The sequence below is a fragment of the Hemitrygon akajei genome, chromosome 15, assembly GCF_048418815.1.
Source record: "Hemitrygon akajei chromosome 15, sHemAka1.3, whole genome shotgun sequence".
NCBI lineage: Eukaryota > Metazoa > Chordata > Chondrichthyes > Myliobatiformes > Dasyatidae > Hemitrygon > Hemitrygon akajei.
In genome coordinates this window covers 8,809,647-8,837,608 of record NC_133138.1, presented here as the reverse complement: position 1 = coordinate 8,837,608, position 27,962 = coordinate 8,809,647, and the positions used below count along the sequence as shown (strand labels likewise).

The 27,962-nt window shown below is 37.6% G+C and overlaps 1 protein-coding gene across 2 annotated transcripts; it reads right to left on the bottom strand.

Annotated features, from left to right (window-relative positions):
• Window positions 1–56: 56 nt before the first annotated feature.
• On the bottom strand, window positions 57–27,602 carry vdac1 (voltage-dependent anion channel 1). Of its 2 annotated transcripts, none has more exons than XM_073067154.1 (9): window positions 27,485–27,602; window positions 18,923–19,007; window positions 16,804–16,853; window positions 7,734–7,886; window positions 7,598–7,650; window positions 6,858–7,085; window positions 4,854–5,004; window positions 4,615–4,672; window positions 57–3,890 (listed from the first exon to the last, which is right to left on the bottom strand). In XM_073067154.1, exons 2-9 carry the CDS (start codon window positions 18,987–18,989, stop codon window positions 3,799–3,801), a joined length of 852 nt encoding a protein of 283 aa, XP_072923255.1. In that variant the 5' UTR covers window positions 18,990–19,007; window positions 27,485–27,602; the 3' UTR covers window positions 57–3,798. The 2 variants fall into 2 exon arrangements, with proteins under 2 accessions (XP_072923255.1, XP_072923254.1); XM_073067153.1 differs by having other exon boundaries at window positions 27,489–27,602.
• Window positions 27,603–27,962: the final 360 nt, after the last annotated feature.

The following is a 27,962-nucleotide window of genomic DNA, read 5'->3' as shown; positions in this document are numbered from 1 at the left end:
GGCTGTAACAGTTTTGGGGATGAAAATAAAAAATAATAATTTGGGGAAGGAAACAGTTTGCACACAAAAGAAAATTTATTGGGTTTCAATGTGTTAGTGTTGTGCATCAAAAACTGTAACAAAGATGTACTCCCTTAGCAACTTTTAGTTCTTTTTTTGCATTAGACCTGAGCCAGGATGACATTGAGAATGAAACACATGGTGTATTAAAAGCTGATAACTCAGCTACATTTTGCAGAATATAACTAATGTTGCTTTAAAATCAGTTGATAACTAAAATAGCAGGAACGAGTGGAAACAACTAATACTGACTGTGGAGCCACTATTCCAGATATTGTAAAGTAGAACCACAGATCTCGTACAGAAAGCACAAGCATGAATAGCATGGTACTGTAATACTTCACTACTTAATCCTTTCAAAAATTTGAAGTGAAATAAAGCAAGTCAGTACTGGGAAATTTTATATCAAAAGCTGCATCTATTTTTTGATCGAATCAGGCTTGAAAATGTGACACAGATGCAATTCATTGAATAATGGTTAACCACGTTTGTGTAGAGAAACACAGAAAAACTGTGGCAAAGCACAAGTTGCATGGGGCCTATGAAAGCAAGATCAAATGCCATTGAATGGAGGCTAAGGTTACATTGTTTATAATATTAAGCATTTTTAAAAATCAGAAGGTGGTGAAATAAGATAAAGCATTTTCTGAAGAAAAGAAAATCAAAAAGAGCAGAAATTCATCCTTTTCTACTAAGTATGCAATCAGCTGCAAATAGTATTCTAAATTCAAAATTTGGTTCTGTTGACCTCAATGGAATCACATTTTTGAAATATAATCCCCAACCAATAATAGTATATTAAGTGAAGGATAAATTTCTGACCCAACAGGTTTGGCAAGAAAGTTCCTGATGTCATGGATAGTTACAATTGCAAAAAAACTTATACTCAAAACTATGATCAATGAAGCGAATGTATTTTTTTCCATGGGGAAGGACCATATACATCATGCCACGAATCACAGTGCTTGTGTATAGCAAAAGAGACAGGATTATTTTAATACAAGTTAAAGAATTTATACTTCCAAATTTCAGGATCAAGAAAAGTTCTATAATTAACTTTCCAGAGAAGTTCCTGAGTTCTGAAAGGCCTAAATGGTGAAAGGAATAAATTCGTTGTTTAAAATCTCTTAAAATCTGGTCACAAGTTTTCAAAAATGACATCAATTCCCTTTTTGAAATAAATTCCACATTTATACCCACATTATTTTTAACAACTTTAGGATAACATTACAAAGTTCAGAATAAAAACAGAACATTGAAAAACTTAACAGATCAGACAGCATATTAATGGGTTATGTAGTGTTAAAGCTGAGTATAAATGTGAGTGTTAAATGTGAGTTAAAATCTCCTTGTTACTGATGGTACCTGCAGGGTATTTTGTAGAATTTTTGACCATATATTAGATCTCCTACAACTGCATAATGTTAAATTTATATACAGTATTATTTAAAATTCTTAGCAAATTCACAATTGACAGGATATGTGACCTTGTATAGTAGAACCTGAAACTGAGATATTCCATTAATTCAGACAATGCAGGAGCTACAATTAACCAAATTATTAACAATTATTAGATATTCAACTGGAACTGTCACCATTTACTGGAAAAACATTAAATGGCACATCATTTATACTTTAGCACTTTGAACTAAGATGAATTTTACTTTACCTATTGGTTAAACACCACTGAGATTCAGAGCCAGAAAATTACAATTTTACCAATGGTAAATGATAAGATTTTACAAAAAACCAATGCTTCTCAAGATCTCCAAATTTTTACATTACAATGGAAACAATGTAGTAATTTGTATTGTTTACAAATAAAGCTGTACACAATTCTAGATTTTACAAGAATTTTCATGTGTCATTTTTACAAACAATACTTTGAAAAAGCTAACTTGTAAACAAGCAATCCTGGAATGCTGGTTGTCCATTCCAAAGAAAACTGTTTAAACTTGTGCAGAAAGTTTTTGTTTTTATTTTTAAATAGTTTAAGCAACCATAGTATGTAAGCTACTTGGGTACATGCAACTCTTTCCACCATTCAAGTGTAATAAAATGAAAGTTATTGCATAGTTAAGCATAGAGCTGCTACAGAAGGAACCTAGAGGCAAATTAAAAGCTGTTCATTTTGGCGAGAACTGGGCAGCAGAGAGTGGTGACAAAATTATATCAGAATGATGAGCATAATTATATCTTGTGATGGACAAAAATATTAATTTGGTTGGAAGTACCTAGTTTAAACAACCTGGTTCAATTAAATTGTTTGTGAATTAATTCAGTCATCAACCTGAAAAGTTATGTGATTCTCTACACAGATGCTGTCTGACTTGAAAATTTCCACCATTTTGTTTTTATTTTTGAATTCATTATTCCTTACCACATTCTCATATTTGCTGAATTACTTTCACACATTACAAACACTGCAAATATTTCAACTCAAATAAAAGGAACAGCCAACTTCAGATAAAGAGAACAACTGTGTATGCTAACTTCTGTTTAAAAAAAATACCCTAAAGAGATAGCAGGTGTCAAAATTTCAATTCTTCAACACTTTGGTTATTCAAATTCAATACAGCTGATTCTTCACACAGAATTTGTCATGACAAATGTACAAAAGCACCGAATACCCACCCAAACGTAGCACCTTACTTCAAAAGCAACAAGCCCAAGATGCCCCACTTTAGAAATTTGCTTAGTCTCAGCTAGTCTAAAACTCCAACACAGATACCTTTAAATTAGATGTAAGTGCTTCCCACTATGGAAGACTAAAGATAACAGTACTGACCCTGGAAAATAAATAGACTGGCACAGAAATACAGGCATCTATCAATCATACAAACCTAGTAATGAGTTCCTTCCCAATGTTATTTTCCTATCCCACATTCCTCCAAGCGAATGCCCAAAATACACTCAAACAGGGGTTCCTTACTTAATTCCGGCCATGAGTATTTATGATAGGCTGAGAAGAAACCATTCTGCAGCACTTCTGCGGGCCTCAATAATTTTGGGCCATAATTATAAATGATTCCAGATTCTCAAGGCATGTATATGGTAATTTAGTATAGCTTACATCTGTATATGGGCCCTTCACCATTTTCTAAGGTACTAAATGACAACTTCTTTAGTGTTGTTATAGCTTTCAATACCGCCACACACAATATTAAATATGTTTCAATTTGGGTTTCTAATACTAAATATAGTCCAATTTGGGATTCAGATACTAATTTCCCTAGCTATCTCCAGAACATGGAAGACAACACTTTAAACAAACAGCACAACAGGTAAGTTTTCAAAAAGACGGGACACTAAATTTCTTTTGTGTGTATTTTTAACTTTGTTAAGCCCAAACATCACAAATATCTGTTGAAAACATACAAATCTCTCCATATGGCTGTGTTGCATCAACTTTTTCAGAAGGTGCAAGGATAAGGACCACAATTTCAACCAACAATAATACAGTGTTTTGTTTTACACTACATACAACCAGTCTTTACCAAGAAGGGAAAATAGACATGTAATAGTGAACTGCATATATCTAAGGGATACAATAAATAGTCATAATGACATTTTGAAAAAGCATTCTATTCTTCAGAGGACAATCTCCAAAGAAGATAATTTGATTTTACAACAACGTTTGGGCAAATGGCTCAACAAAAATATAAACAGGATCTTCGGATTGCTACTGTGGAAAATATTTGGAAATTTACTGATTGTAGGTTCTTTCTATTTCTCGGTTTATGCTTCAAATTCAAATCCAAGGCCAAGCTTATGACCACCACCATTAATATTCTTGCCATCCAGCAGCGCTGACAAGCTTAGTTTAATACCTAAGAGAGAAAAAAAAATGATCAGTTACATAATGCTGTCCATATACCTCACATTAAAAGCTGTGATTATTATTGGGTCATCTATACAAATACATTCATAAAAGTATACGTTCAATTTAGAATGGAGTTGATGCTAGTCTGCACCCTTTTAGCACTTAAGTAATCTCAGGTCTTCAGTTCATGTACAGTATAGAGAGTATAAATTGTTAATCCTACCATTTTAAAGTAGACTGCATAAAGGGGATATGATGTATGGAATAAAATTATTCGCAGCATTCATTTGATCAATCAAAAATTTAAAAATTTTGGGGAGATTAGGTGAACAATGAAAAAGGTTTTAAATGGCCACAGGTAATGCCCCAGGGAAGTATCAGATTCATTCTGATTGTTTCATTATATCAGCTGGTTAACAGAGTAACAAAACTGCATCGGTATCACCGACCATCAATATACACTGATGAATGGTAACTTAACATAAGTTTGGGTAAACCTGACAAGGACAAATACTGAAGGACATATTAAGCATGTCAATAGCGGTATATTAAAACTTGTTGAATACCCATTCTGTGGTATCCCCTTCAGAAGAGGGAAGCAAAATAAATCCACAATGGAAATCTCAGACAAAAGTAAACTATGCTTCTATTTCATCAATATTTTGTTACAATACTCAGATACCTTTTTATTTGCACAAGACACCATTAATGTAAGACTAAATGTAGCTCACCTGGTTTTAGTATTTGAGAATATCCAAGTCCAATGAGACTTGAATTGTTCACTTTAACCTGATGAAAAAAATGAAAATAAATTCCTTATAAAGCAATTCTCTCAGAAATTACAACTGTTCATGCAGTTTTTATTTTTAATCAGTGTGATACACACTATGGAACATGTATATTCATGCTTCCTCTTACCTGCATTATATAATTAGACAATTTAAAAAAAACTAAGTAATTATATACTAACCGAGCACGTTGCATCAGCATCAATCTTGTATTTTGCTGCAATTCCAAATCGGGTATTGCTATTCCCAGCTGTCCAAGCGAGATTGACACTAGTTTCAAGATTTTCACTGATTTTCTGATAAATGGAGCCACCAAATTCAGTACCATCATTCCTGTTGTACAGAACAAACAATTTTGGTGAAGTATAGTTCACATGATATTGCAGCATTATAACCTAAAAAGACATTTTTTTACCAAATTAGACAACACAAAATTGTATATTATAAAATTAAAATGATCTAACCACCATTAATGTCATTTTACTACCAATCATGTTGTCAGCAGCAACTTAATTTGACAATACTTATGTGAAGTCAGTGTGGGCTTGACAAAGTATCATGCAGATACCCAATTTCATTGCAAACCGCTATGTTTGGTTGCCAGAAACACAGGGTACTTAATTTTCTTGTGTCAATTTCTTTGAAGCGTTAGAGGCTAAGCGGAGACCAATATGGGTTTATAAAATAATAAACTGGCGCAAGTCTACACTGGTAGTGTACCAGTTAGCCCGACGCTATTACAGCTCAGGGTATTCAGAAGTTCAGAGTTCAATTTTACCACCGTTCTGTAATGAGTCTCTGTACATCTTCCCAGTAGAATGCATGGGTTTCCCCCCACAGTCGAAAGATGAACCAGATAGGTTAATTCATCATTGTAAATTGTCCCGTGTTTAGGGTTAATCAGGGTTTCTGGGGTTCTTGGGGAGGCACGGCTCAAAGGGCCTACTCTGCACTGTAATGACAGATAAATAAATTATGAGAGGCAGAGATGAGAGGGATTCCTTTTCCCCAGAGCAGAAGTGTCAAATACTAGAGGACACAGCTATAAGGTGAGATAGGAAATTGATGTGGTAGGTGCCAGGAATGCACTGCCAGGAGATGATGGTGTAAGCAGCCTGATACTTAAAATGATATTTTAAAATGCACGAGCATACAGGTAAGTACGGCTACAGATCATGTGACTTAATTCAGTTTGCCATCATGTTCCTATATTGTACTGTTTTATATCTTACTTTGATAAGTTTGTTCAAAATACACTTTCTTGATTTGGAACCTCCCCTGAGCAATGTAACACATCTCCCATTCAATTATGGCTCAAGCCATACTTCAGTACCTCTCTCATCCATTATAAATTACATCAGATTATTCAACATTTATTAAACATTTTGGACCTTTAATTAAAGAGGTTGACTCATCAAAAGACATCAGCTGAAAACACAGCTACACAGAAAAAGGAACATAAAGTCAATCCTAATCATGTAACAATGTAATCACTATCTCAAAGTACTGACTGTGTACATTTTTGGTTGCCACACTACGAAAAGACTTGGTAGCAATAGAATTGGTGAAGGAGACGTAGGTCTTCTAGGACGTAGCTTGAAATTAGAGCATTTACTTAATAAAAGTAAATAGACTTATTCTTACTAGAATATAGAAACCTGAGGAGTGACCTTCAGGTTTGTAAAATTAAGAGGGACATAGATAGGAGAGACAGTCTTTTTCCTGAGGGTTGAGGTGTGAGTCCAAAATTAAAGGGCACAGGTTTAAGGTGAGAGATAGCTGATTTATAGGGGAAATAATGTGGAATTTGTTCCACACAGGGTGATTGAAATGTGCATTGGGGGGGGGGGAAGGAGAGGAATATTAAGTGTCCAGACATGAAATTGCCAAGGCATTGAAGAATATGCATCTAATATGGGTAAATGAGATTAGCTTAGATAGGTGCAATTGATGGTTTCTCATCATGGCTGAAGGGCGTGTTTCTATGATGTATGACTAAGGGTAACAACTATTCACATCAATTATCCAACAATACCTACGAATTCAAACATCAGAAACTACATGCATCAGTAGAATTGTATTATGCCTGGCAAGTCATTATCCAAAATGTATTTCCTTCAAAGACAATATACATACCAAAATTTAGACAAAACATCTCTACAACAAAATAGAAGATGTGCACCTACACATTAGTATGGAGCTGGAAGTCATCTGTCCTGTAACCCACAGCAAAGTTACTCTGGGAGACTCTGGATTTTGCAGTTTCAAAGGTCATCTGATATCCTGCTAACCATCCATCAAAACCAAAGACAAAGGCTCCACGTATAGCTGGGCCAGCAACATCGAAGTCAACATCAATTCCCAAATTGATGTGTTCCCTCTTGTAACCGGTTTTAATTTTCGCACTTTTCTTCCTATTTTAAGAATACAGCAAAAAAAAAACTGGAACTAACATCATTGTATTTTAAAACATAGCTTCTTTAATCATTATGACAATCAAAATAAAGGTGTTTTCTGTTCAGATTGAGTTACCAATGAGACATAAAATACATAAAATACTCATATCAGCACCTTCAAACTCACGATTCTGCATTACAAAATGACACAATGTGTGACTCATTTACAAGATTTCAGCCATTCTGTTTTGTAAAGGTAGAAAAATTATCACAGGTTACTCATCTATCTTTGATTTGTGAGTTAGACTGTATCAATCATACAAACTGAGAAGTTGGAAACTACCTATAGGATTGGACAAAATTCTAAGGTACCTTAAATATGCCCAAGATTTTTGTACAGTACTGTATATACTCAAGGTACTGCAGGTTTGGAAATGAAAACTTAAAATTTCAAATGTTTCCAGATTCATAGAAATTAGATTGAAAATAATATGTTCGATCTTTATATCAACTTATATTTTCAAACTCACCCTGTATTGGGTGCAAATGAAGAGTCAACTCCAATCTTGAGTCCTTTCAGAAGCTAAACAGAAAAAAAAGTGCAGTTTGTATTTTTACATGTAAAAGATATAATAAACATAATACTTGTTCTGTGAACTAATTTACCTGATCTTCAACAGTAATTTCAGTTCCCAAAACATTATCTGTGTTCCATTTTTCTGTGAATGTCAGTCCATAATCCACCCATTTGTATTTTGTTTCCAGACTGCCAGCAACTTTGGAAGTATCCATGTTGGCAGAGCCCGCACTTGTGAATTCCTACAATCAGAAACAAGTTATTTAGCCTGCAAGAAAACTGCATTCATTAAATTCTTAATGTATCAAAACTACTAGCATTTTTGATTAAATCTTAATGATGTGTGAGCTTAGGCAATGACTGACTGTAGTCTTGTCATTACAGTGAAGTATTGTCTGAAGTTCATCCCATAAAAGCAGCCAGTCTTTTTAGACAGCAACACAAAGAAGTTCATTTTACCTTACCCAACTTTGATAGCCAAAGGCAACTGCAGTGCCCAATCTGCAGCTCAAGGCATTATTTACAGAACTTACAAAGCAAACTTTACATCTTTATCTTGAAACCTCAGCATAGCATGAAAAATTAACACCAAACTGTGGTTCATGTGACACTGAGTACACCCAAAAGGAGGCTCAAACATCTTGTTAGCACTTCTCAAGTACACACACAACATATGGGTAGCTAGCACCTATCAAGTCTCAGCATGGCAAACCACTTGTGAAGAAAAATTTGCCAAAAGCAATCATGGTCACGGAAAGAGAAAAGAGTAAGAACAACAGTGAGAAGGGGACCTTCCCTAAAGGCAACAGAGACAGATGGAAGATCATCATCACCCACGTTATACAACACAGCACATAACGGTAATAATGATGATAAACTCGTAATTTTATTCATCTGATTGCGACCATTCTAAAATAAAATCAGAAAATGATTCAGCAGAGTTAGCATGAATTCACAAAGGGAAAGCCTTTGATTATTCCATTATAATTATTTGATGATAAGAGTATGTGTGAAGAGACAAGAACCTGCAATATTTTCACAAGAATTTCAATAAAGTCCACTCAGGAAGCTTCAGACAAAATTAGAATATATGGAGGTTTATACAGTAGAATGATTGAGAGTTGATTAACTGATAGAAGGTAAAGGAAATAGATATGTCTTCTCACGTTGGCATTTGTCTTTAGCGCAGCACCGCAGAGTCAGTGCTTAGAGCCCAACTATTCAATGATTTTGCAAAGGAGGTCTAGTGCAACATTTGCAAAGTTGATGATATGCAAGTATGATTGTGCATTTGCTGGAAATACAGTACATAGAAGTCACAAGAAGATAAAGAAATGAATAGAAAACACATGGCAAATGGAAAGCAACATTCTAAAGTATAAGATTGTTCACTTCAGTAGAAATTTAATTTTAAATGGCAAGAGACTGGACAGCCAATGGTTAAAGGGACATTTATCCAAACATTAATTGAAACCAAACATAATTGAGCAGCTGAATGGCCTATTTCTCCTATCTATTGTGTTCCATGCAATTTTGTTCAAATTTCATAAAGAACAAGAAGGAAGTTTCGCAAGGACAAAGTTCAAAGTAAATTTATTATCAAAGTACATGCATGTCACCATATACAACCCTAACATACTTTTGGAACATACTTAATAAATCTATTTAAAAAAAACTAACAGAATCAATGAAAGACTGCACCAACTTGGACGTTCAACCAATGTAGATGATAACAAACAACGCAAATACAAAAAATAGAAAAAAAAATAAGCAGCATTTAACAGAAATACACACACTTACAATTGCAAAATATCTGATCCTTAAAATAGAAAATTGTCACAAGTACTCCATAAATATGAAATTAGGAAAAGTAAGCCACAATTGTAGGCTTCTAATTAGTCAGATGATAGCTGATTTGTACATCAAATCCTACCTATTTTGGGTCACATCTCTCACTAACACTATCCAAACTAAAATATCAGTGGTGTAATTTTGATACTGAGCAGCTTGAAGTTCCTGGACATCGACATCTGTGTGGGTCTACTTCCACAGGAATTTGAGGAGATTTGATATGTCAAAGAGATTTGCAAACTTCTTTAGTGTATGGTGGAGAGTATACTGACTGGTTGCATAGGAGCCTAGTGTGAAGGCTTCGAAGAACTGGAGGCAAAAGGCTACAGAGAGTTGTGGACTCAGCCAGTTCCATCACAGGCACAGAACACATCACGATCGAGGACATCTTCAAGAGATGATGCATCAACAAAGCAGCACCCATCACCAAAGACCCTCAGTATCCAGGACATGCCCACTTCTGATTATTACCATTTGGAAAAGAGGAGCAGGAGCCTGAAGGCGCACACTCAACAATTTAAGAACAGTTTCTTCCCTCCAGTGCAGCAGATTTCAGAATGGTCCATTAACACTACCTCATTATTCCTTTTGTTTTAGTATTATTTTGTAATTTACAGCAATTTTTCTCTTTGCACTACACTGCTGTGGCAAAATAACATCTCACATCATATATGTCCATGACAAACCTGAATCTGATTTTGTTTTCTTTCTATTTATTCTTTTTTCTGGATGTGTATATTTCTGGCTAGGCCAGCATAATTGGTAATGAGAAGATGATGTTGAAAATACCTTTTTAACCACTGCTCTTATGTTCTTGGTGATAAAGGTTATGAGTTTGGCAGAAGCTATTAAGAGTTGGCTAGCAACATACAATTTTATTAATTGTACAATGCAGCAATGGACTGAGTATAGAGCTAATGTCATTAACGGAATGCCAATTAAGCATAATGCTTTGTCATGAATGATTGAACTTATAGTGGTACTTCTCCAGGCAAGTGGAAAGCACTCCACCATGCTCCCATAGATGGTGGAAAGTCTTTGGGGCACCAAGACAAAAATTAATCAAGGCAGGACTCCAGTCTCTGAAGCCATAGTATTTTTTTGCTGGACTAGTTGAGTTTCTGGTCAATGGTAATCTCTCAATATATAACCATATAACATATAACAATCACAGCACGGAAACAGGCCATTCCGGCCCTCCTAGTCCGTGCCGTAAATGTTGATAATGAGGAAACATAGCAAAAGTAATGTCACTGAATATCATAAATTAGTGGCGGACTTCTTTCATACTGAAGCTGGTCATTGCTTGGGACATTTGTGACATGAATATTATTTGCATAAGCATAAATGTTGTCCAGGAGTTGCTGAATGCAGGCATGAAATGTTTTATTCAGAGTTGTGGCATATGAAATTGAACATTGTGTAAATACCAGTAAAAAAAATCCTTGTAGGCAGCTCACTATGAACAAGCTGAAAACATTACTCTAAGCCATATTTGTCAAACTCAAGGCCCGCGGGCCAAATCCGGCCCGCAGTGGAATTATCTTTGGCCCGCGAGATAATATCTAATTACTATTAAAGCTGGCCCCAGTAATCGAAGCGCCTATGGCGTATGATATGGCTAATGCTGAGTTTATTCAGGTACCAGGTTTTCAGGGTTTTTAGTGTTTATTCAGCAGTCTTCTTCATAAGAAACGGAATTTGTAAAGTGAAACACTTTGTAGTTATAGCAGAGACTAAGACACATGAGAGCAGGCTGAAAAAACGGAGGCAACAAAAGCTGCGTTCGCACGCGTCCGACTGATCCGGCCCGCATGAAGCTGCATTTTGCTCAATCCGGCCTATGACCTAAAATGAGTTTGACACCCCTGCTCTAAGCAATCTTAGTAATTCTGGGGTCTGGATGATTGACCTTCCACGACCACAAATATCTTGCTTTCTGCAATATACAACCCTAATATACAGGATATTTACCCCTTGTTGTCCCATTTAACACTACTTTACCAGAATTAACTATGGTCATACTCAGTCAAATCCTGCCTTGGTGTCAAGGACAGTTTCTCCCATGGTCCAAGGCTATAGATATAGTCTTGAGTTCAGTGGTCATGGAAGAGTACAGTACAACACCAGACAGACAATTCAGCTCACAATCTTGTGCCCAGCTTGATGTCAATTTTTACTAAATGTTGTCCTCTTGTTTGTCATCCAGATCCCTTCATATTCATATGTCTAACTAAAATCCTCTTAAATTCCAAGCAGCCTGATTCCACAAGTATCCCAGATAACTAATTCCAGGCACCTACCACTCTGTATTTTTTTTAAAAACTTTCCTCTCACATCACCATCAAATTTCTCCCCCTCTAACTGGAAAAGTAGATCATCTGGCATTTGATATTTCTGCTCTGGAGAACAGATTCTGACTGTCCATCCTATCTATACCCCTCAATTTTAGAAATCTCTCAGGTCTCCATTCAGCCTGTGATACTCTCAGCAGATTGATTTATATTTGCCCAATCTTTCCTTATAGTTCATACCCTTTAACCAGGCAGCATCCCAGTAAACTACGTCTGCACCAGTCCCACAATCTCAACATCCTTCCTATAATGGGATGACCTGAACTGTACACATTACTCTAAGTGTGGTCTAACAAAAGTTTTATACAGCTGCAGCATAGCTTCCCCCTCTTCTACTCAACACTCCACCAATTAAAGCAAACATTCCTGAAGCCTTCTTTAGTACCTTACCTACTTGCACTACCACTTTCAGTGAATTATGAACCTGGACCCCTAGATCCCACTGTACCTCAATGTTATTAGGGGACCTACCAATAACTATATACTTTTTCCTTGTATTTAACCTCTCAAAGTGCAATACCTCACACTTGCCTGATTAAACTCCATCTGCCACTTCTCTGTCCACATCTACAACTAATCTATATCCTGCTGTATCCTTTCTATAATCCTGCAACTGTCTATAACCTCTCCAATCCAAGTGACATTTGTAAAGTTGATAAACCACATATCTACATTTTCATTATTGATATTGATTACTTATATCACAAATGAGAGGTCCTAGCACCAATCCTTGCAGAATACCACTGATCACAGATATACAGCCACAATACAGCCTTCCACCCCTGTTTTATCTTCTAATCAAACCATACATCCTATCCCTCAGTTTCCTCTCCAATACCATCTCTAACACTGATGTGAGGCTAACTAGCCTATAATTACCTAGATTTTCCTATTTCCCTTTTTGAACAAAGGCACAAGATTAGTACTCTCTGGTCCTCCAGGGCCTATCTGTTACACTAGTAAGGCCACAAAAGATCTTTGACAAAGCTGCAGCAATCTCATTTGCTTCTTTCAGTATTCTGGGATATTTACCTTCAGGCCCTGGGGACATTAACCTTAATGTTTTTCAGGAGCCCCAGTGCTAACTCCTCAACATCAAAATGTCCTAGCACATCAGCATATTCCACTCTGCCTTCACTATCCTCCAAATCCTTCTTAGTAAATACCAATGCAAAGTACTCACATAGCACTTCAGCCACTCGCTTTGACTCCAATCACAAATTCTCTCCTTTAACCTTCAGTGGACCTACTCTTTCCTTAGTTAGCCTCTTTTTCCTTAAGCATAAAATGCCCTGGGATTATCCTTGGTCCTGTTCACCAAAGACATTCCATGACTTCTTCTGGCCTTCCTAATTGCCTGCTTGACAACTTTCCTGCTATCATTCCACAAGGGCTCAGGCTGACTTTACCTTCATAAAGCTTATATACAGTACTTAGTAAAAGTCTTAAGCACATAAAAAAAGTTCTGCAAGGGATGGATGCTTCAAAAATAATGAAAAGTTTCTATAAAGAGCAGCAAAACAGTAAAAAAAAAAGCAACGCATATTTGGTGTTATGACCCTTTGCCTTAAAAACTGTATCAATTCTCTTAGGTACACTATCATGCAGTTTTATAAGAAAATCGGCTGATAGGTTATTCCAAGCATCTTGGAGAACTTGTCACAGTTCTTCTGCAGACCTTCACTGTCGCAGCTCCTGTCTCTCCAGTTTCAATGATGACCCCAGACAGTTTTGATGATGTCGAGATCATGGCTCGGTAAGGCCATTCCATCTGTTGCAGAACTTTATTGTTCTTCTTTTCACTGAAGAAAGTTCTTTATGACCTTGGCCATGTGTTTAGGGTCATTGCCCTGCTGCAGAATAAAGATGCCTCCCTGACAGTATTACATGATTGGCAAGAACCTGTTTGTACTTCACAACATTAAGGACTCTATTAACTCTGACCAGATTACCAACCCCATTTGCAGAAATGCAGCCCCAAACCTGCAGGGAACCTCACTGTTGGCTGCAGACACTCATCTAAGTAGTACACTCTTCTACGGACAAGATGCATCTTCTTTGAGCCAAAAATTAAAAAATTTGACTCGGCTGTCTAGAGCACTTGCTGCCATTGTTCAGCACCCCAGTCCTTGTGTTTATTGTGCATTGGTTAATCTCCTGGCTTTGTTTCCACTTTGGAGGAATAGCTTTTTGACAGCAACTCTTCCATGAAGACCACTTCTGACAAGACTTCTTCTCCAGATTACAGAGGGGTATATTTGGGTTCTGGTAGCTTTTGAGAGTTCAGAGCTGACAACAGTGTGGACTTCTTCCAATTTAGAAGGTGCAGAAGAAACTGCTGCACTCAGTTTCTGTGGCCAACCACTGCATTTCTGGTCCTCAACTTTGTCCATTTCTTTGTGCTTCTTCAGAAGAGCTTGGACAGCGCATAGTGAAACTCCTGCTGCAAAATTTCTGCCTGGGAGAAACCTTGCTGATGCAGGATGACCACCTTGTGTCTTGTTGCTATGCTCACTCTTTCCCTAGTGTAAGATTTGATTATATGAAGGTTAAACTGTCATCTGCCACATCCTTGCCTTTTAGTTTGGTTGTCCTTTACCCAGTTTGATTCCTTCTACACCCATTTCTGTTTCAGTTAATCAGTTTAGTTCATTCAACTCATTATGTTATTGCTCATTAGCACCTGTTTGGTATCTTTGTATAAAGATGCACTGGGCTATATACCTACAAAGTAATAAGGTTTTTATTTAAGGACTATTACTTTGTTTCTTTAACAAAGCAAAGAATTCTCTGTAGCATTTAATTGTTTGGAAATCTAAAATTTGCTCTTTTCTACTGACATGCTAAGGCAGAAGACAAAAAATAAACACCTAACTCATTAAAAATTTAAAGTGCTTAAAACTTTTACACAGTACTGCATGCTTCTTTTTCCTTCCTGACTAAATTTAGAACCTCATCCAAGTTTTCCTTACCTTACCATTCTAGAACTTAGTCCTTACCAAAATATGCTGATCCTGAACTCTGATCAGTTGCTATTTAAACTCCCACGTCCAACTTGGAGTTGTCTGACAACAGCTGCTTCTGTGGTAATTGCCCCCTCCCCCATTTAGTACGTTCTAATTCTCTTTCCTATAACCACCTTAAAACAATGAGCTGAGGTCACTACTCCCAAAATGTTCACTCTCCATCAGGTCTGTAACTTGACTCATTTCCCAGAAGTAGGTCCAATATGTTCTCTACTCTAGTTAAACACTTCATCTGTTTCAAGAATCCTTCATGAATTCACTGAAGAAAACCTGCCCTATCTAAGCATCTTCCATTAAGGAAGTTTCAATCAATAAGGGAAAAGTTAAAGTCCACCATTATGACAATGTTGTTTCCATACCTTTGCATAAATGCCTGCATATGTGCATCCCCACTACTCAGTGGCCATTCCAAGGCCTATAGTATAATCCCGTAATTGTCATTACCCTATTTATGATCTCCACCCAAACAGTCTCTGTAGATGAGCCCTCAAGTATGCCGTCTGAGCACTGTTGTGACATTCTCCCTTATCAGTAGCACAACCCCTCCTCATCTTACCTCCCTCACTATCACATCTAAAACACAAATCTAGGAACGTTAAGCAGTTAAGTTTTGTTTCTCCCATATCCATTTCTCTGGTTCAGCAACAATATCCCAAATCTACGTACTGATCCAGGTTCCAAGCTCATCTGCCTTACCCATTCCTAGCGTTGTAATAAATACATTTTGGCCCATCAGACCCACCACGTTTATTTGCTTGTCCTTTGCTGTTCTTCCTTTCAATCGTATCTGACATATCTTTTTTTATGTACAACCCTACTACCTGTTGCCCGCTGCAAAAGCTCCCATCCTCAGCCACACTAGTTTAAACTCATTTTGTCATTTTTGCCACTACTATCACAGAGAGATGTATCTATAATAGGTGTGGTGGCAAGGACAAGGTAGATTTAGACTGTTCAATCATTACCTAGAGCAGACCCAGGATTTGGCCAATCCATTCGGTGGTGGTGAACAAATGAGGATGAACAGTAGAGGTCCCTTACTTGAATACATTGTGTGTTACATTCAGAGTACTGATCTATCATCTGAGAGAGGACAGAAGAGTTTTCCGTGTCTACTTCTATCCAGATGCCAAGATATTTCAGTGAGACTATCTAGGATGCTTTCCTGCCTCAATTAAAATGTCACCTCCCACAACTATGTCCTACCACTGGGTTAAAGATGTACACAGATATTGTAATAGGGTCTGGCAATGTTGTCCATAAAGTACCATGTGAATACAATGAATACAGGCTGTTCTTTATTAGTTCATGTGGGAAATCTCCCAATTTAGAAACTAATCCACAGATGCTTACAAGCAGTACTTTATCAGGTCAAATGCGCAGACAGCAACTTTGCCATATCCGAAACCAGTGGTCCATTCACTTTTAAACTTTTCCTGCTAACTGAAGCAAGCATCGCTGTGAGTCTGCACATTAAGTCTAGTGTAACGAAGAATGGTAGATTGAATTAGATACAAGTTTAATAGCAGTCATGGTCAACATTAATAAAACCAGTATTTTTTTTTTTAAAGTTCCAGATTATAAACTAAATTTAGCACGAATGTAGATGTATATTTCAATATCCGGCATTGCAGTAAAGGGAAATTGCTGTCATATGGAAAGAGAGGCAACATCTGTCTCTATCTCCAATAATCCTTCTATTTCCTAAACAAAATAATTAAAGGTGGATGACTCAGAAACAGTGGAAAATATTTTTTACTCTCTTCTGTGGCCAACATCATGCCTAAGTACCTACATTATGCAAGTGAAAAAATGCACTGTTTCAAACAGATCTCGAACTACAATCTACATATACAACTGAAATGTTAAAGGATATCGACATAGCATTAGGAAGCAACTCCAGTGACCCTTCTTATAACAGCACTTACCAGTCCATTTTCCGATTTTGTTTTTAAGTCCAGCTTTACTAAACCGAATCCTACCAAAAGATCAAAGTTAGGTTTAAAATGCAGTCTGATGTAAAATTTTACTTAATCACCAACATAAATACATTTATTGACTGTCAAGGCATATGTAATTAATTTAATCACACAAACATTAACTAAAGTCTGAATCTTGCAACGTCGTCACAAAATATATACAGGATTCTCCCTTCCCCCCTTCCCAAGCACAATGTTTAAAGAAATTTAACTTCACGGCAAAAATCTATTTATCACATTAAGTGACCTTCTGACCAATCCTTGTCAAAAAGTCTGAAAAATGCTACCAAGCTAATAAAAATGGTGTCTGGCTATGCTGCTGAAAATTCAGCAATGATAAATAGTAAACACCTATTTTCCACTATAATAAGACAACAAGACACAGGAGCAGAATTAGGCTATTCAGCCATCAAGTCTGCTTCACCATTCCATCATGGCTAATTTATTATCCCTCTCAACCCCATTCTCCTGCCCTCTCCCCATAATTTTTGACACCCCAACTAATCAAGAACCTATCAATATCCATCTTAAATATACCCAATGACTTGGTCTGAACAGCCCATCTGTGGCAATGAATTCCATAGATTCACCACTCTCTGGCTAAAGAAATTTTTCCTCATGTCTATTCTAAATGATGTCCCTCAATTCTGAGGCAATGCCCTCTGATCCTACACTCCCTCATTATAAGAAACATCCTTCCACATCCACTTTATTCGATAGGTTGCAATGAGATCCCACCCACCCCCCCCCCCACAATTTTTCTAAATTCCAGCAAGTACACTAAGCTATCAAATGCTCCTGTGTTAACTCTTCCAATTCTGGGATCATTCTTGTGAACTCTTCTGAACCCTCGCCAATGCCCGCAGATATTTTCTTAGATAAGGGGCCCTAAACTGCTCTCAGTACTCCATGTGGTCTGACCAATGCCTTATAAAGCCTCAGTATTACATCCTTACTTTTGTAACCTACGGTAGTCCTCTCAAAATGAATGCTAACAATGGATTTGTGTTCCATACCACCGACTCAAACTGCAAATTGACCTTTAGGGAACCCTGCACGAGGACTGCCAAGTTCCTCTGCACCTCTGTTTTTTCAGTTTTCTGCCCATTTATAAAGTCTGTCTTTATTCCTTGTGCCAAAATGTATGAGCATACACCTCCCTATCATATTCCATCTACCACTTATTTACCCATTCCCCCAATCCAAGTTCTTCTGCATTCACCCCATATCCTCAACACTACCTGCCCCTCCACTTACCCTCATATCACACACACACAAACTTGGCCACAAAGCCATCAAGTTCTTTGTGCAAATCATTGACACTCAATGTGAAAAGAAGTGTCTCAACACCAGCTCCTGTGCCACACCACTAGTCACAGGCAGCCAACCAGAAAAGTGCCCTTTATTCCCATTTTTGGCTCCTGCAAGCCAGCCAATCTACGATCCATCCTAGTATCTTCCCTGTGATAACCACAGGCTCTATTTGATAAGCAGCCTCATGTGCTGTACCTTGTCAAAGATCTTCTAAAAATCCAAATAAACTACTATGTCCATCCTGCCTATTATTTCCTCAAAAAATTCCAACAGATTTATTTATTGAGATACAGTCCAGAACAGGCACTTCTGGCCCTTTGAGCCACACCTCCCAGCAACCCCTGATTTAATCCTAGCCCAATCATGGGACAATTTACAATGACCAATTAACCTACCAACCCGTACATCTTTGGACTGTGGGAGGAGACCAAAGCACCTGGAGGAAACCCATGCAGTCACAGGGAGAACGTACAAACTCCTTACAAGCAGCAATGGGAATTGAACCTGGATGTCCCTGTACTGTAAAGTGTTGTGCTAACCACTACCATGCCACCCAATTTGTCAGGCAAGATTTCCCCTTCAGAAAACTATGCTGACTTTGGCCCATTTTATCATTTGCCTCCAAGTATCCCAAAACCTCATCCTTAATAATAGACTCCGTCTTTCCATGTATCCACAATAGTCCACAGGCAAACTATGCCCACAGTGGCAGTTTCTATTCTCTGACAAAAAACTGCAATTTTGAATTTCTTACCATATCCTTTGGTGAAAACATCTCTGGCTGCTTTTCCAAGATCTGCATAAGCTGGTGGAACTGCCATTTTATCTGGAGGAACACTCTGGAAAAGAAGCAATGCTCAACTTAGTTACAACTGTCTTATGTCCATTTCTCTGACCAGAATTTCAAATTGCTGTTAACTTACAAACAACCATCATTTACAATTAGTCATCAACCTCAGTTGAGCAATTTCCTTCATCATTAAATCAATGCCTCAACTACCTATTTCCAGAATAAATAAAACTCTTAACTTTAACCGTTAAAAAATGGTAACCCTAAGACTTCAGTCTATGTTTTAAACAGCAAGTATTTTTATTTGTAAGATGACCAAGTATCCTGTGAGTGTTCCCATGGTTGACCAGCAGATGTGTTATAAATTTTAATAGCATTTGTAAATAGTAACAATCATTCCATATTACCATGATTACTGTTTATGGTTAATGTAAATAATAAATCACATTAATGATTTATTTTATCCATTTTCACCAAAGACTTTGCAATCTGTCCACTGAAAAACCATAAAAATATTGCCAGGTGCCATTAAGCTCAGAACTCTTGCCAATAATTCCAAGTGAATATTTGATGAAACAGTTTTAACTGGACAAGTTGGGCTATATTGCAAGGACTTAAGAAATAAAATGGAAACTAAAGGATCAATAACTAAGGAAAGGGCTGTCATGGGGTTATTCTTTTGTATTATAAAACATAGGCAGTTCAAGGGCATATGCTGCAATTCTGAAAAGCTAAAATGTAGTCCAATCATTCTATAGAAAAGAATAAAAAAGTGAATTGTCTTAAATTGAGTTAGGGTGGGAGATTAAGTTGCCGTTCTTTACTCTGCTTTGGAACACCTCGACAACAGCAAACTTAAGTCAGTCCTTCATTAGTTCTCGACTCTTTATTCCTTTCTATAGACGCTGTCTGATCTGAGTTTCTCAAGCATTTTGTGTTTCTCTCTGGATTTCCGGCATTTGTAGAATCTCATGTTTATGTTGTTGGTAGAATCTCAGGTGGCGACAAGATGACTTAGTTATACAGATTGGTTGATAGTACTTTCACAATAACCTCAACTTCATCTTGAAGGAATTGACTGCAGACTTTAGGAAGAAGTCAGGAGAACTCACGATACTCCTCATTGAGGGTCAGCAGTGGAAAAGGTGAGAAGGTACAAATTCCTGGGTATCAACATCTCAGAGGATCTATCCTGGGCCCAGTACATTGATGTAATCATGGAGAGCTCACAGCGATTCTATTTTCAGATTTGGTAAGTCACCAAAGACACTTGTAAATTAATCTGATACGAAGTCTCAAAGGCACGAGATCACACGAGGCTGCAAATGATCATAGACTCAGCCAGCTCCATCACAGGCACAACCATTCCCACCATTGAAGATATCAGCAAAAGCTGCAAGGCTGCAGCACTAATTGAAACGTGCCTTCTTCTCATTACTACCATTGTGGAAGTACAGAAGCCCAAAGACTCACTCTCAATGATTCAGAGATAGCTTGTTCACCTCCACCATCTGATTTATGAACAGTCCTCGAATCCAAGAACACTACTTTGCTAGCCTTTGTTTTTGCACAATTTATATTGTATTTTAATGTATTTGCACTGTACTGTAGCTGCAAAACAAATTTTACAAGGGAAGTCATAATTCTTTTGAAGTTATAGGCAAAGTTATGTGTTGGCGCGTGGCCTAGTGGGCAAGGCATCAGACTAGTAACCTGAAGGTCACTGGTTCGAGCCTCAGCTGAGGCAGCACGTTTGTGTCCTTGAGCAAGGCACTTAACAACACATTGCTCTGCAACGTCACCGGTGCCAGTGCCGGTCCTAGTGCCCTTCCCTTGGACAACATCGGTGGTGTGGAGAGGGGAAGGCCTGCAGCTTGGGCAACTGCCGGTCTCCCAAACAACCCTGCCCAGGCCTGCGCCCTGGAAACTCCAGGCGCAGATCCATGGTCTCTCGAGACCGACGGATGCCACCACCATAGGCAAAGGTCTCTCCAAAGGTATTTGCAGGAGCACATCCATTATTAAATGGAAGCATGCAGAAGTAATAATTTTGCATGCTGCTGCAAAGTAATTAGTCACAATTCCATTATAGCTTTAAACTGATTACAACAGAGAAAAGAATTTCCAAACTGAATCAACATGTAATAAATTCTTTCAAATCATAAAATAAAGCAAATCTCATTAAGTTAAACCCCACAAAAAGATCATTATTTCCATAACATTCTATTTTTGTCTCAGCAGAAAGGAGATTTTAAAAAAAACAAATTGGTGTAACTGACTTGGCCAGCACTTGTTGCTCATTCTTGCCATCTCATAGCTAACTACCATAATGCCTGTTTCTGCAAATCAGTTACAGCCCCACCCTGTGGGCTAATTTTTTTTTAAAGTGGAGGCCAAATTAAATGTGTCAGTTTCAGTTAAGCCTTTAATTCTCATCTCTATGAACATGAAATTTGCTGCAATATTTGAAACACCATTTTATACAAGAAAATTGAAATTTAACCCATGAAAGTACGTACACTTTTAAAAGCCCTTTATTTTATAAAAACATGATCCCAAATAAAAAAGTATGTGTACTCACATATATTTTTAAGTCATTCATGGGACAAATGCTGGCTATGTACTGTTCTTTCCCAGTTACCCTAGAATTGATAGTATCTCAGCTTTTTGAAACATTACAGTTAATAGGTTAAAGGCATTCCAAGGTGTGTGGAGGACATTCCAGGATTCAGACCCGGAGACAAAGCAATGGAGATCATGTCCAAATTGAAGATGAAATTATGGTTTCCATACTACTTTTAAGTAGCTGGTCAGATAACTTCCTGATCAATAATGACCACCCTACCCCTATGATATTAATCAGGGAAGGGGATGAAGCAGAGTTGGAATGCTGGCTTAGATTTAGATTTAAAGAAATATTCAATTTAAAGAACTTAAGGCAAAACAGAAAAACTGAACTTCAGCAAATGACCATACAGAAAAGTCAAACTTGTAACTGTAACTTTTCTTTTAATTTGAATTCCAGAAGCAGTTTGCTCCATTAAAACTATTAATTAATGCCAGATTTACAAAATGTTAACTACATTTTAAGAACCAAAGTTAGTTTAATAACCAAATTTTAACTAGTTTTCAGTCCAGGCCTGGGATGTGGCCAATACTACCAGGCTGATACAGGAATTCAATCTTCATAGCATTAAAGGAATCTATAGGTCAGTGAATTAGTTTAATTGAAAAGTTTTAATCATCTTCAGTCCACACATACATTCAAAAGCATTTTCTTTACTCTCCACATAACTTGCATAGTCCCTAGTCCTAATTATCATTCATACTTTTCAGCTGAAATTCTCCAAATCATCTTCCCTATGTCCAAAACCACTAGTCAGCCCAAAACCTCATTCACATTCTCATCCTCAGTGAATTCCCTTCCCACACCACCTCCCCCAAAAGCACTATAAGCTCTTTCGAACGCATCTCAAAATAAGATTTCATCCTTGCATAGGATTCTAACTGTTGGTTTGCCTTCATCCAATCACAGTCACATCTTACATGGACACTCCATTAACAACCTATTTGCTCCCTATGATCCATCATCTATCGCTGCATACAACTTTAGTAATTATGCCTATGACATCTGACACTCTCACAATCCAGAACTGACAGTTGTCTGAATATTCATTTTAGGAATTCTCCAAGAGGCTTCTAAAATTCAAACTGGTTGTAAAAGCATGCCACATTAGCATAAACAGAACAAGATAGAAATATTAACAAGTACAAAGCTTTCCACAATGGACTTATGAACTAGTGGTCTTCTAAGCAAGCAATCTCACTCATGATGTTTCTCTTACCAAATAAAAAAAGTCAAAATATTTGACAGAAATATTACAACTACATTGTAACCTGACACACCCTAAGCACAAGCATGTAATAATTCCAGTTCTAGGCAATTCTCTCAACAGTAAACTAACCAAATCAATTAATTTATTCATCCATGACAATTATAAATGTCACTGTCCAGCATAAAAGAGTGATCCTCCCCAGAGATATTGGAATTACCGTAATGTTTCCCAAATTTATTCTCAGTTTGATTAATAACTTTGAAAAATGAATGACGACAAAATGCAAATTTGGGTATCTGGATTTACAAACTGGTTTGTCTGTCAGGGGATTTACATTGATCAGCTGTGTAAAAAGCCATTTATTATTTGTTTCTATTCCCCAGTTTCTAATTTTACTCCTTATGATTTGTTTTACTTTTATTCTTGCTTAATTTACAAATAGCCATGACATGTATTAAAGAAGATGGCATACTCAGTTTTCCCTTCATTCAAACCTTTATACCCTCATGGAAACTCATTTTGCATTCCTCTTGCATTAATCCAAAAGACTAGAAGATGTCTTAGCCAAGTTGCAGGTATTTTGTTGCTAATTACTCTCAGTTCCTTTCTATCAGCAACTAGACACGTTTTGCTAAAGTGGTACAACTTTAGTGTTAAACTTACACCAATAAAACAATGGAGTAGAATTTATGATTTTTTAAAATTTTCCATCAGTTTTATCATTTCATTTGATACTGTGCTCTAAAGCATTGAATATATTATAGCAGTCACGTTTTTGTGATATTTGCCAAATGTTCATCTCAATGGAGTTCTCATTTATGCAATAACAGGTTTCGCTCATTTTGTCCATGCTCTTAAGTTTCCTTAATTGAAAGAATTGTACATCATAGCAACACAACATGTAATCAATTACATTAATTCAAAAAATTAATCTACCACTAATTGATAGCCTTGCTTTCTACCACATAAACCCCTTAATTATCCTTCAGATTAGTAACTTCATTCTTTCATTCCAGATACTTGCGTATCAGCAAACATCCTGATGCAATCATAGTGATCCCATCTCGCCGATGAGACATTAAACCACGGTTTGATTCTTCCTCAACAGTAGATATATTTGTCGACACTTCTACACACCAGCTTGTAGGTTGATTCGATACAGGCCAGAAAGCAAACTACCGACTTTTTATTGACGTGAAAGCAGAAAGAAAAGCAGTTTCAGAGAGGAAAGTCAACAATGTTTCTCCAAAAAACTTTAATTGCTTATGTACTGTTAAATTTCCATTCTCTTTTTAACCCGAAATTGTTATCACAATAAACCTGTATAGCAGATTGAGAATATAATTTTAGATTTTCAGTCAAGTACTGAAGAAAAATTGCTGTTCTCACTAGTTGTTTTATATATGAATTCTAGATCCATACAAACATGATTGGCTTCATCTTAAACTGGCCAATTTACTCACTGCAATATGGTTAGGCACAGCTTGAAATATTCTTGATCACAACTACCCCAGCAGAAATCCATAAAGAGGTCATATCAGCACTCCTGCAATACCTACGTGCCTTGCTCCTGAAGGTCTGGGAAAAGAAACAACTGCCCTCAGAGCTCAAGGATGCTCTAATAGTGACCATAGTTAAGAAGGGAGACAAGATTGTGGCAATTACAGAAGCACCTCCCTCTTGGCAACAACAGGCAAAGTACTTGTATTCACCCTTGTCAATCGAGTCCTTCTACTATATGAAGTACTTCCTGAATACGTGTGGTTTCCACCCAGCTACTGGTATCACAGAGATGATTTCACAGCACGCCAATTACAGGAAAATTGACGTGAACAAAGGCAACCTTTGTAGTTGGATTTCACAGGCATTTGATACATTAGACCATCCAGCTTTCTGGAATATGCTATCAAGATATGGCTGCCCTGACAAGTACCTACAAATACTGCGGCCACTGCAGGATAGCATGTCAGCTACAACACTCAGCAATAGAGGCACTGAATTTGAACCCCTCACTGTCAAGACAGGATTCAATCCACCCACCCGATTTGCCATCTTTATTGCTGTCATCCTTCACTGTATTGGCCAAGATATGCCACAACGAATCCCAACTGTGCATAGAATGGGCAACAGGCTTTACAGCCTTAAATGGTCAAGAACAAGGTCAGCACCACCACTAACATGGAGCTTCAGTACATGGATGACTACACCATTGCAGCACACTCTGAAAACCTCCAGTGCATCATGAATGACTTTGCTAAAGCATATAAAATATAAAAAGGACACTAGTCCTATATCAGTCATTACCCAGTCTTTATCCAGCCCTCCATAAAAGTTGACAATGTAGACCACTTTTCCTACCTTGGTAGCATTCTCTCTTCAAAAGCAGACATTGACTCAGAAATCAACCACCATCTATGTATGCAAGATTAAGAACAGAGTCGAAGACTGCAACCTATAGGTCCAAACAAAGCTTTTGGTTTATAGAACAGTCATACTTCCTACAATACTGTATAGAGCTGAGTCATGGACCACTTACAGTAGACACCTGAAAGACCTGGAATACCAAAGAACCTTATGGCAGATTTTGAGGATCAGCTGGAAGAACAGACTCACTAATACCAGCATACTGGAGGAGGCCAATATGAACAACATCTCCACCATAATAAAGCAACAACAATGGATAAGTCATGTTATTCGGGTGCCTAAATCAGGTCTCCATAAACAGATCCTTTGCTCCCAGTTGAAGGAAGGTCAGCGAGCCCCTGGTGGGCAAAGGAAATGCTTCAAAGATAACAGCAAAATCAGCCTGAAGAAATTCAACATTACATCGAAAAACTGAAAAGACATTACATGCAAAAGATGCACCTGGAGGAATCTGTGCCACATGAGAGCAACCTCTGCAATGCCACAGAGACCATGCAGCAGCTGCGAAAGGACAGAATGAATAACCAAAAGACCCAACCACTAACCACAGCCACCACTTACTCTTGTCCACAGTGCACAAGAATATATGGATCACAGATCAGACTCTACAGGGTCCAGCAACCCCAACAGACAACCCCTTGGAAAAGCATCTTATTCGATTCAAGTGATCGCACTACTATCTCTATCAATATAGATATAATACAATAATGGTAATTCAGGGTGATAGTATTCTAATGGATATAAAAACTAGTTGTGAAATGGCATAAGTACGCCACATATAAATAAAACTATAAATAATTCAAACAGCTCTGCAATGGCTTACTAATCCAGTTTTACAGCAGAACATAAAGATACAAATACACAAAACTAATACATTAATATATCCATAAATAATGATTTGATACTGGCAACAAGCCAGCAAACCATTATCTTTCTTACTTAATCAATGCAGGATTTTAGAATAAAGAATATTCTAACATTGCAAATAAAACAGAATGGAGGCTTCACTTTCTAATGTTCTCTATTGTTAAATAACCCAGAAACATCGTGAGAACATGTGGAACTCTTTTTACTTCTGCTCAGATTCACAACTTCAGAATTTCACATTGAAGTAATCTGGAAGATTCTTTTCTCCACCACACGCAGTTAAGGTCCTATTCAGTAACACTACCCAGAAAGCCATCTTATTATACCAAGAATAAGTTCCAATTGAAATATTATCAGTGAGAAATCATTGTCATTAATCACATACTATGGGGCAGCCCAGTATTACCTCACAGCACTGGAGACCAGGTTCAATCCTGACATTCAGTTACCCGGAGTCTGCACATTCTCTCTGACTGCATGGGATTTCTCAGGCACCCCAGTTTCCTCCCACATTCTAAAGACATGTATATTAGTAGATTGACTGAGGGAATTGATTTAGTAAATTGTCAGTGTGTATGTATGTGCAATAGCCTGTGATTGGTGAGAATATGAGCATAAAAATGGAATTCATTCAAAATTAAAGGGGTGGATCTGGTGAACGAAACGGCCTGTTCCGTATTATCTCTATGACCCAAGCAAGTTCTCCAATTATAATAAAATAGCACAGTATTTTTCACTGAAGTGCAAAAAAATGAAGTGTTAAATTTACATAGTAAGCGTTTTGTTTTTTAAAAAAAGAACAAATTTCGACCTCTGGTATTGTAAGTGACATACTAATCCTAGAAATCTGGGAGCTACATATTCATTCCATGCTAGAATAGCTTAACTTTCACACGTGATCTTCAAAGCTTTACAGGGGTTGAAAAAGAACAAAGAATAAAGTAAAACATTTAAAATCGTCAAGCTTGAACGTAAGGATTCATTCCCACAAATTCAATAAGATTTATAAATACACAATGTTACAAACCCCCTTGATTACGAAAACTGCTATAGCTGCCAAGGTCCCAACTTCTCTTCAGAAAGGTCATTCACTAGCCGCCATACTATCAACCTCACTGGGCCGGTCTCTACTCTAAAATTTATAGTCAGTGCTTTTAGCTCCCCTTCTCTTCAATGGACTGGGTACCGATCAAGAGAACATGGGAATTAGTAACCAGGTAAAGTGTTTCACACACGTTGTCTCCGTCTTATCATGGTCCTGGCCTTTCAAAAAAAACCAAATCACAAGCTTCAGAGTCGGAGCGCCTTCCCCGCGCACCAGGAAAGCAGATAGCCATTTCTGCTTGTTTCAAGCGCCGGTCACTCCAGAGGTAAGGCAGCGCTGCATCAGAGGACGTACCTACCACTCAAGTGAACAGACCGACTGCAGAGCCCGGCAGACGGCAACCTCCCCACCGAAAGACAAGGCAGCGCACACCGGCAGGGACGACAGGGGCGCATGCGCCGAGGGGGGAGACGCCGCGTTCTGCGCAGGCGCAGAATGGCGAGGGGCGACCTGAGTCAGCGGCGAGAATGACGTGGCTGCTGCGAGTACCCAGGCAGAGCACGTAGTCTTCCACAGAAGTCTAACGATTAACACATGAGAACAAGGTCGGTTACAGGAAACACTAAAGAGGAATGAAGAAGAAAATTATAGGGGCAAATAGAGAACACGAGGAAAGAATGGCACAAAGCATTAAAGAGTCTCCAAAATATTCTGTGGACATGCAAACAGAATAAAATTCTGTGGCAGCAGTGAGAGAATTGCCAATAAAGGCCAACAAATAAATGTATTCCTATAGGCAAAGGACATAAGTGAGGTACTTTACATGAGCTTT